Genomic DNA, 19,503 nt, shown 5'->3' on the forward strand with positions numbered 1-19,503 from the left:
TTTGCACAATTCTCCTGCAGGAGTTCCCATGATGACCCATTTTTCAAATGGCAAAAGAAGCAAGAGGCACAGTAGCATCGCGCAAGTCCTGCCAGGTTGCTGCTGAGTCTCCTTCCCTCAGCTTGTGCTGTTATGGGACAGCCGGCACCACCCAAGGGAATGTTCTCCTACCGGTGTGCCCCACTGAAATGAGTGGGAGCCACAGAAGAGGACTGTGCGGCTTACGCTTTTCCCGTGCCTTTCACTATGCAAGAGAACCTCACAGAGGAAGGGCCTGTGAGGTGCTCTGGAAATGATTAGTTGGAATATCCCCTCCCAAACAAGGCTTCTCGTTCCCCTCCAGCACAGCGATTCGGAACCATTATTCTCCAAAGCCGCGACAGCTGCAGTAACTGTTCTGCTCCATCCCTGACAAAGGGAAAGCTTATCTTCTGATGGACGCGTGCAGCGCCTTCCCGGTGACATTTAAATCTCTCTTTGTAGTCGACTCAGGGGGGCTGCTGTGAAAGAAACCTGTGCGGTTGGGTGATTTCATCCCTGAGAGTGTTATTACAGTGAAAGCCTGTTTAAGGCACATCATGTCACTGAAAAGGAAATATGCTCCAACAACATACAAGGTCTGAATGTGGGGAAGGAAGGAATCGTGGGGCAAAAGAAATCTTGGCTGGTGGGGCTTCTGTGTGCCAGATGATTCTTTCATCTCCCTCCCAAGGTGTCTTTGGGAGGAATCCAGGTTTGTACCAAGGAATCTCAAATTGTGCCCTCACGTTGCACAGAAATGATGGAAATGCTCCAGATGAACAGCAAAGCCTGCCGATATCAGTGGCTGACATGATGAGCAGCCTACCGCCTCCGTAAATGGTCCACCCCAAGGCTGCTGTGGAGTGGACTTCAAAGGCAGCCCTGATGCTGTTCTGAAGCAGAAATTTCAGCAGCTGCATTTCCACAGGTTCCCCCATTGCTACAAAAGGGGGGGCCTCTGGAAATGCAGCTTCCACAGTGCTTGCTTCGAAGCACTGTTGGGGCTGCCTTTGGTGTCCACAGCATCCCCAGGGTGGGCCACTATGGAGGCAGGAGGCTGCTCATCATGTCAGCCATTATTTTTTTAGGATGATGATGATGATGATGATGATGATGATGATGATGATGATGATTTGCATAGCAAAGGAATGAGAAGATGGTGCCCTGTCCCAAAAGGGCTCACAGTCATAAACTCGAGAGAGACACCAGCAACAGCATCAGGAGAGACACACTGAGTTGAATAGGGACAGTTGCTCTCCCAGTCCTAAACATAAGAAAGCCACAATGTTAAAAAGTGCTTCTTTGCCCCATTAGCAGGGATTCTACCTACGATACCTGCTTTTGGCAGAATTTGGAATATTGGGATGGGGACAATAAAGGGGAGGGAATGTGAGCGTGGAGCAGGGCTGTTCCACTACGGCCCTCTCGCAGATGCTGGCCTACAACTCCCATAATCCTTGGCTATTGGCCACTGTGGCTGGGGATTATGGGAGTTGTAGTCCAAAAACAGCTGAGGGGGCCTAAGTTGAGCAGGCCTGACGTGGAGACTAGGGAGCCATCAAGGAGAAGAAACAGGGGTATAGTGGAGGGGGGACATGCAGAGACAAAGCACCAGTACTTTTTGGCTTCTGTTGGTGGGCATGGCCATAGGGGCTGTCATGGAGAGCACCTGTGCTTCTGAATTTTCAACTACATCACTGAGCAGAAAGCTTTCTTGTCAGGGTATGGTGCTACTGAGCTGTGCCCTGCAGCATCCAGCCCTGTGGCAGTTTTATGCATGCAATGAACAATATTCTTCCTGTTTAAAACCACATGCGAGACGGCTTGGGCTTAAAAGCCACGATGGCATTTGTTCTTTTGCTTCGAAATATACTGCAGCAGCTGACATGTGTGAAATGGGAAGCTGTGTGTGCTGCATGGTGCTTTAGTGCTCATGCGTGTTCATGCATTCATGCATGAACACATGTGTGTTCTCTGGAGCCAAGGTCATAAGATCATAAGGACAGCCCTGATGGATCAGACCCAAGACCTCTCTAGTCCAGCACCCTGGTTCACACAGTGGCCCACCACATGCCTCTGGGAAGCCCACAGGCATCATCAACAAGATCATCAACCCCACTGCCCACTCAGAAACTGAACTTCTAGAAGACCTTGAGATTAATGCTGAAGAATGATCACCGCTTTTAACAAGGCATCTCCACAAGAGAGAAACGGAGACAGAACAGGGACAGGGGCTGACACAGTGGAGAAAATTATTACTCGGAGTAATCTTCCTTGGTATGGCAGCCAGTGATTTACCAGAGTCAGGGACCTGAAATAGGGATGGTTTCTGGAGGAAATGGACTGTTGAGGTGTGTGCCAACCAGATGGGTGAGGGTGGATCAGTTACAGTAGCGATTTCCATGGAATTGGTAAGCACTGGGTGCTGCCATCCAATTGGATGCTGCTTGAATTGCAGTATGGGTCCATTGGAACTGGCAAATGGATGCCACTGGAATTGGCAGTTGGATCCATTGGAATTGGCAATCGGATGCTGTAGTCAGGACTCTCATGACTCTGCCCATATAACGGGGTCATTTAAACATGTCCCTATCCACATGGGAGCCAGTTCCGGAAAAGTAGATCCATGGCAGCTAGAGTACCACTCCATAAGCAAAAGATGATGAGTGGCCTGGAACTGTGCCCAATGATCACTCTCGGAATGACTCAACTGAGGGAGCTTGCTCACATTCACGGCCTGACCAAACACTGTATTCAAGGTATATAAATAATTATTATGTATAAGTAAAGGTAAAGTGTGCCATCGAGTCAGTGTTGACTCCTGGCGACCACAGAGCCCCGTGGTTGTCTTTGGTAGAATACAGGAGGGGTTGACCATTGCCATCTCCCATGCCGTGTGAGATGATGCCTTTCAGCATCATCCTGTATTGCTGCTGCCCAGTATAGGTGTTTCTCATAGTCTGGGAAACATAACCAGCAGGGATTCGAACTGGCAACCTCTGGCTTGCTATTCAAGTCTTTCCCCCACTGCACCATTACGTGGCTTATGTATAAGTAAGTAACATTAAATAAGTAATGTTCAGTCCAGTAAAAATTGAGGTTGCAGGGGAGAAACAGTAGGAAAGAGGGCATGCCCTCAGCTCTTGCCTGTGGACCTCCCAGAGGAATCTAGTGGGCCACTGTGTGAGAACAGGATGCTGGACTAGCTAGGCCACGGGCTTGACTCAGCAGGGCTTTTCTTATGTTCTTATGAGGTCATTCACACCACCGAAAACTGGGTAGGAACACTTTTCTGGGTAGAAAACACTTGTGTCCTACTCAGGTTTGGGAGCAGTTTGCACTTCCAACTCTCACTTGTGTGGGTGCAAACAACTAGGTAGGAGGAGGGAGAAATGTTTGTGCGGATTCAAAGTAGGAGGAAAAACTGGGTAGGACAGATTTTCCTCCTACCTTGGCCAAATGCTGGGTATGAAAGTTGGGTATGGTGCTGCCCTCCCCAGCTTTTCTTCCTACCTTGCTTCCACACAATCACTTGTCCTTCCTCCTCCCTAGTTGTTTGCACCCACACAACAAAGAATTGGAAGCGCACACAGCTCACAGACCTGGGTAGGACACCTGTCCTACCCAGTTTCCGGTTGTGTGAATGACCTCACTGGCTAGCAACAAGGGTTTGCTGTGTGAAGATTGCCTTGCTGGCTTGAGCTATCTGGAGCGGCTCATTTTGCAGGCACTCAGCATGATGGACTGTTTTTGTTGTTGTTCTTTGCCCGAAGTAAGTACCCTGTAATCTAGAGTGCCATGAGTTATTATGATAAGCTGCTAAGTCTAGCTGATCTTGTCTTATACTGGGGAAGAGGCTGATCTGGTGACCTTCTGGTCCTTTCTTTATCCATGATATAGTGACTTCCCTTTTTCTCCATTGTCTCTTCTAAGCCGATCGGTCTTCATGATTTACCATCACTAAAGAGGGTGGAGTGATAAAATTGCTCTTGAGAGAAGCTGTCTGACATCCCATCTCCCAGTACCTTGAGGAACCATCAGAATTAGACACTAACCATGCATCTTTTCCCAAATGACTGGCACCTGTTTTTATGGAATGCTATGTTCTCTCTTATCTTAGATCTGTTGGGAAACCAGACAGCTTAGAAATTCCAGATGCATAATTAGGAGGTGATCATTCATTCCTTGACAAGGCTACAACAGCCAAGCAAAAGTGACATGATAGAAAGGCTATCACAGGTTAAATGGGCTATAGCCAAGCATAACTTACCTTGAAACTTCAGAAATCCCCATGTCCACATTCTACAGACTTCAATAGCTATCCACCTTCATTTTATACAATAGTAAGTGAAGGTAAAATTGTGGGAGAGACAGATGCCAACTAATGCATGAGTAGAATCAAAAATCTGTTGGTTCTCTGCCTTTTGCTAAGAAAGTATAATAAATGGTCTTTGCCACTCCAAAACAAAATGTTAAATAAAGTCCCAGTGTGTGTGCTGCTTGGCTTGTTCTCCCTGGTGCCTTGAGGAGATTGTAGAAGTCCTTCTGTGCATAATTCTGCAGATCATATGTCATCAGCGGTGAAACAAATGTGGCAGATCTAAGTCAGAGTCAGAGTCACATATGCTACTGACTGCAGTTAAGAGGTTTTTGCAACATAAAATTAAAATATTTATGCATTATATATTTAATTTGTTTTTCTCACCCTCCTCCTCAGAGTGGTGTACAAATTTCTCTCTCCTCTGCCCCCACAGATGCACCCACATTTTATCCTCTCATGGAAGATTGGTTAGGCTGAGAGATGAGAGAGGCCCCAGCTCACCTCGTGCCAAGTGTCAATTGGAACTCAGGACTTCCCAGTCCTAATCTTTTTAGAACAGACATTGCCTGTTTTGTGAAAAAGAAGGGGTGCCTCTCACTCATGTTTCTTGGAATTGTGTTAATAATGTCAAACATAATATTTTGTTTGGAACAGTATATAGATAGATAGATATAGATATAGATATAGATATAGATATATAAAATATACAGTGGGCCCTCGTTGTCCACGGTCCTGGCACGTGTGGTCCACGTATCCATGTCAAGCAATGGAGATCTGACCTTGTTACAGTATATGCGGTAGAAAAAATGGTTAAAATTCACCTATCCGTGGTTCCTGAGTGGCTAGAAATGACTTCTGAGGTCATTCCCAGCCACCATTTTGAGGCTCTGTTTGTTTGTTTTTTGTTGTTGTTGTTAAAAAGCCCATGATTTTTCATGGAAAGTTGGTGGAATTGGGAAGTGGGGGCATTGCTGGACAGCTGGAAACCTGCATGGTATGGCACTTTATTCCCCTTATTTCTGTCTTTTTAAGCCTTTTGGGGGCCCTTTTTCACCTCTGGAAACTTACCCCCCCCCCAATTCCCATTGCCTCAAGGTCTCGTGATTCACAGTTTCATTTTCCACGGTTATAGCCAAGAACAGAACCCCCACACGTAATGACGGCCACCTGTATGTTTTAAACTTTTTAAATAGAATTGTATTTTTTCCCCTTATATTCCAGTTCAGTATTTGTTTGCTTCAACTGCTTATAGTTCTGTATTGGGTTTTTTGTTGTTGTTTTTTAAAATTATTGTAAACTGCCTTGAGATTATTTTAATGAAAGGCTCTATATAATTATAACTATAAACAAGGGACATAAATGAAATGTCAAAACATTTTAAAAATCTGCTTCCCAGTTAATTGAAGGAATCGTTTTACGCTATGGGAAGGTCATGAAATCCTTGCACTCACACTGAACGAAAAGCTCTAGGTCTTATGGTTTGAAATTCCCCTCCATTCATGTTTCGCAAAAAGTTGCAGCCAGAACCTTTTTTTTTTTGTTGCCCAGCAAAGTAGACACAGTTGTGCAGTGCCCCCAGCTGCCCAGTGAAACATGGAAATTCAACATGCAATCTTCCTTGACTCCTGAAGTAGACCACAAGGATGTGTTAGTTCAGGCTTGTTAGCTTCCTTATTATATTTGGTTTAATGTGTGGCGTTGTAACCTCTCTCTCTCTCCTCCAAGCCCAGGCCCTTATCCCTTTGCTAAAATAAACCATCTTTTGGTTTTGTAACCGCTGGTCTGTGCTTAATGTGTCTGCTCAAGGGGTTCTTGAACATGGGCGCAGATATGTTGTTGTAGTAGAGGTCCCATCCACCATGGTCAAAGGCAGGGCTGCTCAACCTCTACCCTCCCGTAGATGTTGGCCTACAACTCCCATAATCCTGGCTACAGGCCACTGTGGCTGGGGATTATGGGAGTTGTGGTTCAAAAACAGCTGGGGGGGGTGCTAAGTTGAGCAGGCCTGATCTAAGGCCATGGTGGCTGGGGCAGATGGTTGCTGTAGTCCAGCAAAATCTGGGGACCCAAGTTTGAGAACCCCAGGGTGTTTTTCACACAGGGCTTTTAAGGCCCTTTAGGTTGCCTCTGCTCCAGAATGGAGGGTGTACATTCACATATTGGGCAGATTAAGCTATAAGGGAGCACTTCACACACAATTCGGGGGTTTTTCACTGCACATGGAAAAAGAGGTTGCCAGTTCAAATCCCCACTGGTATGTTTCCCAGACTATGGGAAACTCCTATATCGGGCAGCAGCGATATAGGAAGATGATGAAAGGCATCATCTCCTATAGCGTGGGAGATGGCAATAGTAAACCCCTCCTGTATTCTACCAAAGAAAACAACATGGTTCTGTGGTCACCACGAGTCAACACCAACTCGACGGCACACTCTACTTTTACTTACATGCTAGAGTGTGCCGTCAATGTTGACTCATGGTGACCACAGAACCATGTAGTTTTCTTTGGTAGGAGGGGTTTACCATTGCCAACTCCTGTGCAGTAAGTGATGATGCCTTTCATCATCTTCCTATATCATTGCTTCCTGATATAGGAGTTTCCCATAGTCTGGGAAACATACCAGTGGGGATTCGAACCGGCAACCTCTGGCTTGCTAGTCAGGTCATTTCTCCACTGTGCCATTAGGTGGCTTAGATGTTAGAGTGCAGCCTGATTTATATTCGGTTTTTTTAAAAAAAATCCACTTTTTGCCTCGGGTTTTTTTGGGACAACTTTGAGTGTGCAGTAAAGCCTTGCAGAAAACTCATGGTCAAGCCTGCTGTGTGAAGAACTCCTTGGTCTAATCCCAGAATTCCCCACGATCTAGCTATTCAGGGCACATAGGTAACTCTGGGGCTATCCTACCCCATCAGGAGGACCATTACAGGTACTTAATCAATTGATCTGATTAATCAGCTCCGTTTGAAGCCTTAAACCCTAAAATGTAAATGCTGTCTTGCTAATGAACTGACACAGTATAAGTCTGACTGTCAGGTGCCGCATGGCTCAGGCCAGAAGCCCTGCAGATCAGACACTGGCTTTCTGCTTCCTGCACCAGGGCTGTTGGTCAGGAAAGGGAACTACAAATCATTCTGTCGGGCAGTTTGCCACATTGGCCCATGATCCTCCTCCTCTGAGAAGTCAGGGGATGCCGAAGGGCCATTCAGAGGCCGCTACTATATATGTTGCGATAAATACTCACAGACATGCCAGATTCCGTGGGAGCAGCTTTTCATTGGGAGAGAGTCCCTAGTGCTTCCTCTCTGCCAGTAGACTTTGGACTCCCAACCAGCCTTTCTCCCTGGCTTATACCCTCTCTGCCCTTGGGTACCTGCCTGCAATAGGCTTGAACGCTGGCTAAGGTGGCTTCCTAATTTCTTGCCGCTTGGCACGAGCGGTGCAATTGTGGCTGCCAGCGCCAGGGCCTGGCGTGCTGTGCAAACAGGCATGCCTTGCAAATGAAAAGCAGAAATGGCTGGAAAACGCCATACGTGCCGACTGCCACCTGCTCCTCACTCTGGGTTTTACTGCCAGGAGAAGAGAAGACTGAGATCTGTGTAATCAGAGCAGCCCCTAATGGCCAGAGTTTGCAGTGCCCGGCTGTTGCCTGCACAGTTCCATGGAGACATTTACTTTTAAAGAAACCAGTGTGGAGATTTTGACACAGTATTCTCTGTGCCAGGCTGAGCCAGGAACTCCACTGCAAGAACAATGGACCGCCAAAGTAGCATGGAAGGGTCCTGCGGTGTAAGACAATACAGGAGGTCCTCATTTTCCATGCACTCCTATATCACTTGTTTCACTTGTTTGTGGAGTCAAAGGGCCCAGTTTCCTTTATTGTGGGGGTGGTTTTCAGCTATTCGGGGTTCCTGTGCATGATTCTCACACTTCCGGTGACATTTCTGGCAGCATTTCTGGCTTGGAGGCAGTGTGGAGGCATTTGGGGTTTTTTGACTGCTTTTTCAGTGGATTTGGGGGGCAAAGCCCGGAGTGTTTGGTGAACCATTATCGGAGTTGCTGGGAATCTGGAGGGTTAAAGGTACTGTGCTCTGCTCTTATTTCTATTGTTTTCCTCCCCTCAGTTTTACATGATTTTTTCATGATTGGGGGCACTTAGAAATTTTCAGAGGAACCTAAATCCCAGATAGGCCCAAGGTTTCCAATATCACGGTTTCCATATTTTATTTATTTATTATGTATTTATTTATTTATCAGATTTGTACACTGCCCCAAACTTTCGTCTCTGGGTGGTTAACAATAGCATAAAACAAGTTAAAAACATATACAAAAACTTAAAACAATTTAAAAATTTAAAAATAAACCAGAGATGAAAACAAAAAATTTAGGAAGCTGAGAAAGCTTGGGCAAAAAGATGGGTTTTCAAGTGTTTTTTGAAAATTGCCGAGATGGGGAGGATCGTATCTCAGCAGGGAGCGCATTCCACAATCTCAGGGCAGCGACCGAGAAGGCCCGTCTGTGTGTAGCCACCAAACATGTTGGCGGCAACTGGAGACGGACCTCCTCAGATGACCTCAATGGGCGGTGGGGCTCGTAGTGAAGAAGACGCTCACAATTGTTGGTGAGAACATTTGAATAGATTGTTGCAAGCCCGTGACATCACGGGCTTGTGACGATCTATTCGAACTGCACAGGCGCACCTCACAGTTTTCAAGGGCCTCTGGCCCGGACAGGCCCAGCGGCTGCTTTGCCCACCCAAGTTCCCCCTCTGTCATCTCCAAGATAGGGCTAAGAGAGATTCTTGCCTGCAACCTTGGAGAAGACGCTGGCAGTCTGTGCAGACAATTCGGAGCTAGATCGACCTATGGTCTGACTCAGTATATGACAGCTTCCTATGTTCCTATGTGTAACAAAATTGGCACAGATTTTGCAGTTGTGCAACTTATGCAAAGGAACTGAGAATACTTTTAATATTGGCCGCAACACTTTACATTGCTGAGGAATGCAATAGCCAGGATCCAGATCCTCTGTCATCAGGAACCACCCCCCTGCCCCCAGAGAACCAGGGGACCAGAGGCAGAGCTCCATCCTGACCCTGAGGCAATGGAGCACCTAGGTGATTTTGGTGCCCGTGGGGCTCTACTGTGCTGAACCACACCTTTTCTGTAATTTTAGCTGCCATGTGTGCGGCCATGGGGTGAGCTGAGCAGGTCTTCTGACCCCTCCCCCACCTGTGGTGGGGGAGAGCAGCCGCTGGGCCTGTCCGGGCCAGAGGCCCTTGAAAACTGTGAGGTGCGCCTGTGCAGTTCCTCACCCAGCAGTTTCATGTAGATGTTAAAAAGCATTGGTGACAGAATGGAGCCCTGAGGGACTCCATATAACAGCTCCCGTTTTGAGGAGCAGCTGTCACCAAGCTCCACCATCTGGAATCTACCCAAGAGATAGGAGTGGAACCACTGCAAAGCCTTCTATCCCCAACTCCCCCATGCGATCCAGAAGGATACCATGGTCAATTGTATCGAACGCTGCCGAGAGATCCAAAAGAACCAGCAGAGTCACACTCCCTCTGTCGATTCCCCGGTAAAGGTCATCCATCAGGCCGACCAAGGCTGTCTTGACCCCATAGCCAGGTCTAAAGCCAGTTTGAAATTGATCTAGATAATCAGTTTCCTCCAAGACTTCCTGGAGCTGGTCGGCCACCACCCTCTCAATCACCTTGCCCAACCAAGGGAGATTGGAGATTGGCCTGTAACTGTCCATCACTAAGGGATCCAAAGAAGGCTTCTTTAGGAGTGGTCTAATCAATCCTTCCTTCAAACAAGGGGGCACCCTACCCACCCTCAGTGAAGTTCTTATGTCTCCCCCCACCCCTCTTCTTGCCTGCCTATTACATTTTTACCTTCTTCATTCCTTGGTCTGCTCTTGCACTATGAAGACATACCGCTCAGGGACACAGGCTTTCTAGCCAAGTATATGACTTCCTTAATACATCTTTACTAGTACTTGGAGCTTAAATGTCTGTCTCAATAGACTCTTAATGGGCTTGGTTCTTCTCTCTCTCTCTCTCATCTCTCTCTCTCTCTCTCTCTCTCTCACACACACACACACACACACACACACACACAGAGGAACATAGGAAGCTGCCTTTTACTGAGTCAGACTATTGGTCCATCTAGCTCAGTATTGTCTACGCCAGTGGTTCCCAACCTGGGTTCCTCCAGATATGGTTGAATTACAACTCCCATCATCCCTAGCTACAATTTCTTGTGGCTTGAGATGCTGGGAGATGTAGTTCAGCCACGTCTGGAGGAATCCAGGTTGAAACAACTGGTCTACACAAACTGGCAGCAGCTTCTCCAAGGCTGCAGGCAGGAGTCTCTCTCAGCCCTATCTTGGAGATGCCAGGGAGGGAATTTGTAATCTTCTGTATGCAAGCATGCAGGTGCTCTTCCCAGAGCGGCCCCATCCCCTGAGAGGAATATCTTACAGTGCTCACATGTAATCTGCCATACAAGGGCAGACCAGGGTGGATCCTGCTTAGCAAAGGGGACAATGCATGCTTGCTGTCATAATTTGCAACCCTTCCTGGATTAGATGCCTGATCTCTAGTCAAACAAACTTGCCCTCATGCTCCACTGATCCCAGCCTTAGCAAACAATGGCGAAGCGACAGGATGCACAATGGGAACGACGCACAATGAGGGTATAAAACAAGGCGAGGCGCATCAGAGACCTTGCCCAATGCCCTGCTTAGTCTCATCCCATCCTTCTCTGTTTCTCTAAACCATGAAGTCCCCATTGTGTAACAGAGTTGCCAGAACCTAAGGGGTATACTTGTGGGTCAAATGGGCCGTAAGCCAGAATTTGGCTTTTTTAAAGCCAAATCTGGCCACGTAGCCGTGCAATAACATTTCTGGCACTGGATCCCTGGAATCCCTTCCCTACAACAGCTTCCAGTCCTATGGCCTTGCACATTCTTAGCACTTTCTCCTCCCCCGTGTCTCTCTGCATAGCTACTGTGAGTCACAGGGCTGAACAAGCTTGCACACTCAAAGAATCCATGGATATGGGGGCCATCCCATTTTCCTGGACTACTGGTTCCATGCTCGATCCAGAGAAGTGAAGCTGCCCTTTGTAGAGGTTAACGGTTAACAGTTTGGGCCCTTAATGGTTTGGGCTCAGGATACTTGAGGGACCGCCTGCTCCCAAGGGTTGCTGCCCGCTTGACGAGGTCATTTGAGGGGGCTCTGCTCCGGGTGCCAACAATGAGGGAGGCTCAGCCGCCGTGCGCTTGGGACAGGGCCTTCTCTGTTGCTGCCCCCAGACTCTGGAATGCTCTCCCAGTGGGTATCCGCTCCTCAGTCTCCATCACAGTTTTTAGAAAGCATGTCAAATCATGGCTTTTTACCCAGGCTTTTATATGATTGTCTCCTCTGCTGTTTCTTGTATTTTGTACTGTTTTTATGCTAGTATTTTATTTTGTTTTTTTAAATCAGATTGTCTTTATATATTTTAGCTCAATGTTTTAATGTGTCTTTTTTATAATCTTGTTTTTAAATTGTATTGTGAGCCGCCTTGGGATTTTCTTAATGAAAGGTGGGGTGTACATTTAACAATAAATATAAATATAAATAAATAAATCATGCCCAGTTCCCTGCTTACAGAACTGCAGGTTCTTAGCACAGCGATTTTGAGATTCAGCCCTATTCAGCCATGACATTGTACATGTGTAGAGGTACATGTTTTTGTGTGAATGTGGCTATCCATGCATTCATTTAAAATGTGAGCCTGGACACAGCCCCCTCATAATATGTGATTAACAGTATGTGCATACTCTGTACACAGATTGGATGTGCACTGAACATGTTGGCCTGGCTTGCACAGTTGTTCAAATCTAGGTTTAATGTGGGTTACCGACATTAGCGTGATTGTGTGAACTTACACCAAGGCAGGAATCTCAGATTCCTCTCTGGCCACAAACCACCTTGGTGTGGGTTCACGCATCATGCTGATGTTGGCCATACACATTAAACCTAGATTCAAATGATATTGGGGCTATTCTCACGACCAACAAAAATCGGGCTAGCAGAGCCAGCCATCGTGTGGGCAGCTTATCCGGCCGTCCAGGGCTCCCTGCCCGCTCACCGGACAAAACCGGGTCTCACTGATCGTGAGACCCGGTCCATTGTGAACTAGGTCAATACATGAATGGGGCTTTATTCAGGAGTAAACGCCACTAAACTCAGTGGCCCACTGTGCAATGCAATGCAGATGGTTGGAGCCCTGCCAGAATTGCTGCGTGCATGTAAACAACACCTATAGAGTTGCACACCAGGGCAGCCCCTGTCCACCCCAACATAAAGTGGTGCAAATGCAGTTGCACAGCAAGATGCTCGTTATTTCGTATGGGCGTCACATTGCACAGCCATGTTTCCACAACTTTATGGCAGAGCCGAGCTGACCCTAGTGCACAACTCCGTCAACAGTGTTTACACATGAACAGCAGCACGAGTGGGGCTCCAACCAGCCAGGGTGCATTGCACGGTATGTGAGCCAGTGACACTTACTTCTGAGTAGTCAGGCACTGGAGACTGGATCATATTGCAGACTCGGAGGCCCTCCTGCAGATAGGAACAGAGGTACATAGGAACATAGGAAGCTGCCATATACTGAGTCAGACCATTGGTCTATCTAGCTCAGTATTGTCTTCACAGATCGGCAGCAGCTTCTCCAAGGTTGCAGGCAGGAATCTCTCTCAGCCCTATCTTGGAGATGCCAGGGAGGGAAATAGATGCTCTTCCCAGAGCGGCTCCATCCCCTGAGGGGAATCTCTGACAGTGCTCACACTTCTAGTCTCCCTTTCATATGCAACCAGGAGGGTCCCTGCTTAGCTAAGGAGACGTCATGCTTGCTACCACAAGACCAGCCCTCCTCCTATGAGATGTTGGCCTACAACTCCCATAATCCTGGCTACTGGCCACTTTGGCTGGGGATTATGGGAGTTGTAGTCCAAAAACAGCTGGGGGGTCTAAGTTGATCAGGCCTGCTCAAGAGAAAGAAGACTATAGCTCTGGCGTGAAATACTATAGTGAGGAGAGCTGTTCTTGTGGTAGCAAGCATGAACCAGTTCTGCCCTGGTTGCAGTTGAATGGGAGACTACATGTGTGAGCACAGTAAGATATTCCCCTTAGGGCAGTGCTGTTCAACTTTGGCTCCCCTGCAGATGTTGGCCTACAACTCAGCTTCGGCCCTCCTGCAGATGTTGGCCTACAATTCACATAATCGCTGGCTATTGGCCACTGTGGCTGGGAATTGTGGAAGTTGTAGTCCAAAAACAGCTGGGAGGCTTAAGTTGAGCAGGCCTGTCATAGGGGATGGGGCCACTCTGGGAATAGCACCTGGATGCTTGCATGCAAAAGGTTCCAAGTTCCCTCCCTGGCAGCATCTCCAAGACAGGGCTGAGAGAGATCCCTGCCTGCAACCTTGGAGAAGCTGCTGCCAGTCTATGTAGACAATACTGAGCTAAAAGGACCAATGGTCTGACTCGGTATATGGCAGCGTCCTATGTTCCTATGTTCTTCATTCAGACAGTTTAATAAAGAGGCTGTACTCACATACAGCCTGTGAAAATGCACCAGAAGTCCTACCTGGCACATCAATCCCTCACCTGTGCTAGTAAGTCAGTCAGACTTACAGCCTTCCACTGAAGCAGCAAACGTTGTACAACATGTGGTGGCAGGTTTTTCCATAATTGACAGAAGCCACACAAAGTGCCACATAATGGCACAGCGGGGAAATGACTTTACTAGAAAGCCAGAGGTTGCTGGTTTGAATCCCTGATGGTATGTTTCACTATGGGAAACTCCTATATCAGGTAGCACCGAATATAGGAAGATGCTGAAAGGCATCATCTCATACTGCACGGGAGATGGCAATGGTCAACCCCTCCTGTGTTCTACCAAAGGAAACCAGTGGTCACCAGAAGTTGACACTGATGTGGTGGAACACTTCACGTTTACTTTAGGAACCTGAGTATGTCAATTATGGAGATGTCCACTATCACACTTAGAGCTTCTGCTGCTTCAGCTGAATGCTGTAAGCATAACTGACCCGCTGATAAGTGATTGACAAACCAGGCAGGATTTCTGGCGCATTTTCAGAACATCGCCTCCATTTTGAGACATCTGATTGAGGCTTATATTATTCCTATATGCTGGATAATTACTGATCTTCAGCATATATTGGACTAGACGTCTGCACTGATGCCAGTGATGGCGTGCATAAATCCGCAGGGATGCTTTTGCTGTGTGTAATATTTACTTTGCGGCATTTCCCAGGCCACGGGATCTGCCTCTTCATCATCCAGGATTCTGCCTCTCTGTCTGTCTGTTTCAGAGTCACACTCAATGCCCAGTGGCGACATGGGGGATTTAGCTTGGATGCGTCTCTCTGGGTCCCCCTCCAGCCCTTTCCCGTGGCCCAGCAGCCACGGCACCAGGCCCAAGCGAACTCTGAGTGCCAGAGTAACTGTCAGTTAATATTTCCGATAACTCCGAGACCTAATTAAGAGGATAGACTGATCGGCTCCGCTAGCAACCTCTCTACCTCTCAGCCGAGCAGCAAGTCATTCCCGCACACAGAGAAGCGAGAAGATGATGAAAATAGCTCCGATTTTCATGTCCGCGTGATTTCCTTTCATTTCACCCGGAGACGGGATGTTGACATTTTGCTCCATGCAGCCTCCATTTTCATTACTGGAGAGGCAGCCCCCTGCCCTGGCTGCCTTTCAAAGGCTCTCCGTTAGCACCCAATGAGAATCCAACAGACAAGCATGTCAGTTAAATGACCAGCAAATGCCCGGCAGGCAGCACAAAGCCAAAACATTTATCCACCTAATTTCATTTCTCAAAGCCTCTTAGCTTTAAATTCAGATTCACAATTGAGTGATGGGATTAGACAAATTCCTTTCTGAATATGAGTTGCGTGCTGGTGAGAAGGCTCAGGCTGAGGGCACTGCAGGAGAAAAGGCCGCCTCTTAGCTGCTCCAAAGGAGTCTCACAGAGGAGTGTGTGGCGAGGCCTGTGTTTGAATTAATCGCTTGGGGAGGGAAGAGGGGTTCCTTTGAGCAACAGGGAAGAATTTACCATATTTACCCAAATGAAAGGTGAAGTTTTTCCCCAGTTCTTCCCTGTTAAATATGGGGAGGTCATCTGTATTTGGGGTATATACAGGTATAACCTGCATTTAACAACTGTCTTTTAGGGAAAGCTAGTCTTGTGGTAGCAAGCATGACTTGTCCCCTTTGCTAAGCAGGCTCAGCACTGGTTTGTGTTTGGATGGGAAACTACAGGTGAGCACAATAAGATGTTCCCCTTAAGCAAGGCTGCTCAGCTTCGGCCCTCCTGCAGATGTTGGCCTACCATTCCCATAATCCCTGGCTGTTGGCCACTGTGGCTGGGGATTATGGAAGTTGTCGCTGAAAAACAGCTGGAGGGGGGGCTAAGTTGAGCAGGCCTGCCTTAGAGGATGGGGCCACTCTGGGAAGAACACCTGTATGCTTGCATGCAGAAGGTTCCAAGTTCCCTCCCTGGCATCTCCAAGATAGGGCTCAGAGAGACTCCTGCCTGCAACCTTGGAGAAGCCACTGCCAGTCTGAGCAGACAATACTGAGCTTGGTGGACCAAGGGTCTGGCTCGGTAGAAGGCAGTTTCTTGGGTCCCTGTACATTCAGAGTTGTCTTCTATGTGGGTAAATATGGTAATGCCTTTTGGTATGGTTCCCTTTCCAAGCACACTTCATAGGGACCATGATGTAACCACAGTCTATTAGAGGGGAGGGCACTTCCCTCTGTGAGTGTGGCTCCATATCCATCACCTTAACCAATAACAGAATTTTAGAGTTAGAAGGGATCTTGAAGGTCTGGTCTTCTAGTCCATCCCCTGATCAGTGCAGGAAACTACTACTACTACTACTTTCCAACAACATTCTCAAAAAGGTTTACATAGAAAAATGAAGAATACATGAGATTGCTCCCTGTCCCCAATTGACTCACTGTCTAAAAAGAAACATAAGGTACACAGCAGCAGCAATAGCAACTCCTGTGCTAGGTTTGGATAGGGCCAATTGCTCTCCTCCTGCTACATATAAAGAGAATCACCACCCAATGGTGCAGCGGGGAAGCAGCTTGCCTAGGAAGCAAGAGGTTGCTGGTTCGAATCCCCACTGGTATGTTTCCCAGACTATGGGAAACACCTATATAGCAGTGATATAGGAAGATGCTGAAAGGCATCATCTCATACTGCGTGGGAGATGGCCATGGTAAACCCTTCCTGTCTTCTACCAAAGACAATCAAAGGCCTCTGTGGTCGCCAGGAATCGACACCAACTTGATGGCACAACTTTACCTTTAGCTTTGCTCAGTTAGCAGGGGAAACCACTTCAGCATCCTTGAGAGCTGACTGTTTCGCTGTGCTTAAAAACCTCGGGTGAAGGAGAACCCACCACTGCATGGGGCCAGCAATTCCATTGAGAAATAGAGATTGCACTTAAGGAATGCCTTCTAATGTCTAGTCTGAATCTGCTTCCTTGTAATTTCAACCCATACGTTTTAGCCCTGCCATTAGGAGTCACAGAGAACAAGTCCACTCCCTCTTCTCTGTGACGGCATAATTGAAGATGGCTATCATATCCTCCTTAGCCTTCGGATCTCCAGAAGCTTTCCCAGACAGACAGCTTTACCCGAGGTTTCCTGCGAGGTTTTACTGCGAGTCTTCGAATTTGCCCCCAAAATGCAAAAAGTGGATTTTTTAACCACTTAAATTGGGCTACGTTGCAATGCCTAATGGAAAACCGGAATTGTTTGTGGAGTGTAAATCTGGCCGATATGTGGATGCACACCCTCCATTCTGGAGGAGAAGTGAGCTAAATGCCCCATCTGGAAATGCTCCGGGCTCAATAGACCCAGCTCCTTTAACCTCAAAAGACTTGCAAACCCTTCACCATCTGTGTTGTTGATCAACTGGAACAGGACCTCTTTCTTAAAATGCAGTTTCCCAAACAGGACACAATATTTTTCTGACCATGCAGAACCTATCAACAAGCCCAGGCAGCTGACAAAACAGAAACACATAATGCCCTCACCCTTTTAAGTCCAAACCCTGGTTACATAAGGCCTGTGCAAACAAGCATAATTTATAGGATTCCTGCCTTGGCATGGATTCACACATTCACGCTCATGCCGGTAACCCACATGAAACCTAGATGTGAGCCAGGCTGTTATGTTGTACAAACCTACAGATGTAAATATGCTTGTACATGTGTTTGTGTGAGGGATTGTACTTTCATTCGGTTTAAAAGTGATCCTGGGTATAGACCTCTCAGATACATGATGCAAATAGGAAATGCACTGCTGTACCTGTGTTCAACGTAGCATGTGCATAACGGTACTTGTGTACAGATCTGTACCTGTGTACCCTGTACACTGTGTTGAACATAAAAGTGTGAATAGGGCTTATCTCTCTCTTTCAACTTCTCCCTGGTCTGGTGACTGAAACGGAGGGGGAGATACATTCACCGGAATCGAACCAACACTTAATAGGGCACCTATGGTCTAGCTCAGGGATTCTCAAACTTGGGTCCTCAGGTGTTATTGGACTTCAACTCCCATAATCCCCAGCCTCAGTGGCCTTTGCTTGAGGATTATGGGAGTTGAAGTCCAATAACACCTGAGGACCCAAGTTTGAGAATCACTGGTCTACCTAGAAATGGCTTAGCACTGCAGGCTGAATTTGGCTCATGGGCCATGAGTTGGGGGAGCAGGCCAGCTCCGGACAATGACTGTGTGCACATCTGGGCAAGTCTTAACCTCTGAATAGGAGTAAGAGTCTGGAGGGGTTTTGCGCTGTAGCACAGGTGGGCATTGGTGCAGTTCATGTTAAGGACGTGTGTGTGTGTGTGTGTGTGTGTGTGTGTGTGTGTGTGTGTGTGTGTCCCATCTGGCAGCTCTCTGGCTCTTCTGCTCTCACCATCTGAGAGAAACAAATCTGCCCCTGGACATTCCAGGGCTTAAAATAGATGTTGAGACAGCAGCCTCTTTTTCTCCTTCAACAGCAACAGCGTCAGCAGCAGCAGCAGCAGCAAGAGAGAGAGAGAGAAAGAGAGATGGCTGGCTAGATCTGACTCCCTCACAGCTGAGAAATCACAGTCTTGACACAGGTAAAGTAACCGGACTATCTGTTTTGCTCCTGCCTCTCGGTGTCCGTCCCTTGCTCTCCTCCAGAGCATGTGGCTTTGTGTTGCCTCCTGGCCTGTGCCAGCAGAGGAAACTCAACGCTCGCCTCCCTGGGAGAAGCAGCCATGAGAAGCAGAAGCCTGTTGTGTTCAGTGTGTGTGTTTGTGGATTGCAGTTGTCTGTGGCCGAACTTGGACAGCCTGATGCCGGGGCGGGGCGGGGTGGGGAACGGTCTGCGTGACCTTGAAGGCAACAGTGATCTTTACCATTGACTATAATTACAATGTATTTAATTCCCAAACATCACAGCCCCTCTGGTGGGTCTCTTTTCCACCCAAGCTCCTTATGTTTCAAATATTCATGGAGCCATTCAACAGATGAAATAGTGAGCAGAGAGAGCAAGCCGGGAGGCCATTGAACCTCACCTTTCGGCTGGCTGGATACCCTGGGCCACACACAACCACTCAGAACACAGCCATGTTTCCCTGCTCTGTAAAGTGGGGGGGGGGGGGTAATAACAGCTGCTGTGGTGATGGATCAACAAAGGGTCATAAAATGCATTCTAGATGGGAGGGGAGCCCGGCTGCTTCTTTTCTTCATGTGCTGGGGAGAGGGTGGGGGAGTGAACAGGAAGCAATCTGTTATTTTCTGTCTCCTTGTGGTCCACCAGGAGCATTTCCAGATGGGGCTTTTAGCTCACTTCTCCTCCGAAATGGAGGATGTGCATTCACATATCGGCCAGATTTACTCCAAAGTCCCTGCGAGCTATCGGGGAGCAATTCAGGTTTTTCATTGCACATTAGAGCGTAGCCCGATTTACGTCTGGAGTGAAAACAAAAATCCATTTTTTGCGTCAGTTTCTTGGGGCAATTCGAACTCACAGTAAAACCTCGCAGTAAATCCGCAGGAAAGCCTGCCATCTGGAAATGCTCCG

The 19,503-nt window shown here is 47.6% G+C and overlaps 1 protein-coding gene across 3 annotated transcripts in view; it reads left to right on the top strand.

Moving 5' to 3' along the window:
- Positions 1-665: 665 nt before the first annotated feature.
- Positions 666-19,503, top strand: part of DUSP26 (dual specificity phosphatase 26) — a 34,533-nt gene continuing 15,695 nt past the window's right edge. The window contains exons 1-2 of one of the 3 annotated variants that reach the window (XM_053270201.1): positions 666-733; positions 18,449-18,553. In XM_053270201.1, the coding sequence (XP_053126176.1) occupies positions 688-733; positions 18,449-18,553 (151 nt within the window). In that variant the 5' untranslated portion in view covers positions 666-687. Of the gene's footprint in view, positions 734-18,429; positions 18,554-19,503 lie in introns of those variants that run through there. The other 2 variants (XM_053270202.1, XM_053270203.1) reach the window with 2 other exon arrangements.

This window comes from Hemicordylus capensis, chromosome 8, assembly GCF_027244095.1.
Source record: "Hemicordylus capensis ecotype Gifberg chromosome 8, rHemCap1.1.pri, whole genome shotgun sequence".
NCBI lineage: Eukaryota > Metazoa > Chordata > Lepidosauria > Squamata > Cordylidae > Hemicordylus > Hemicordylus capensis.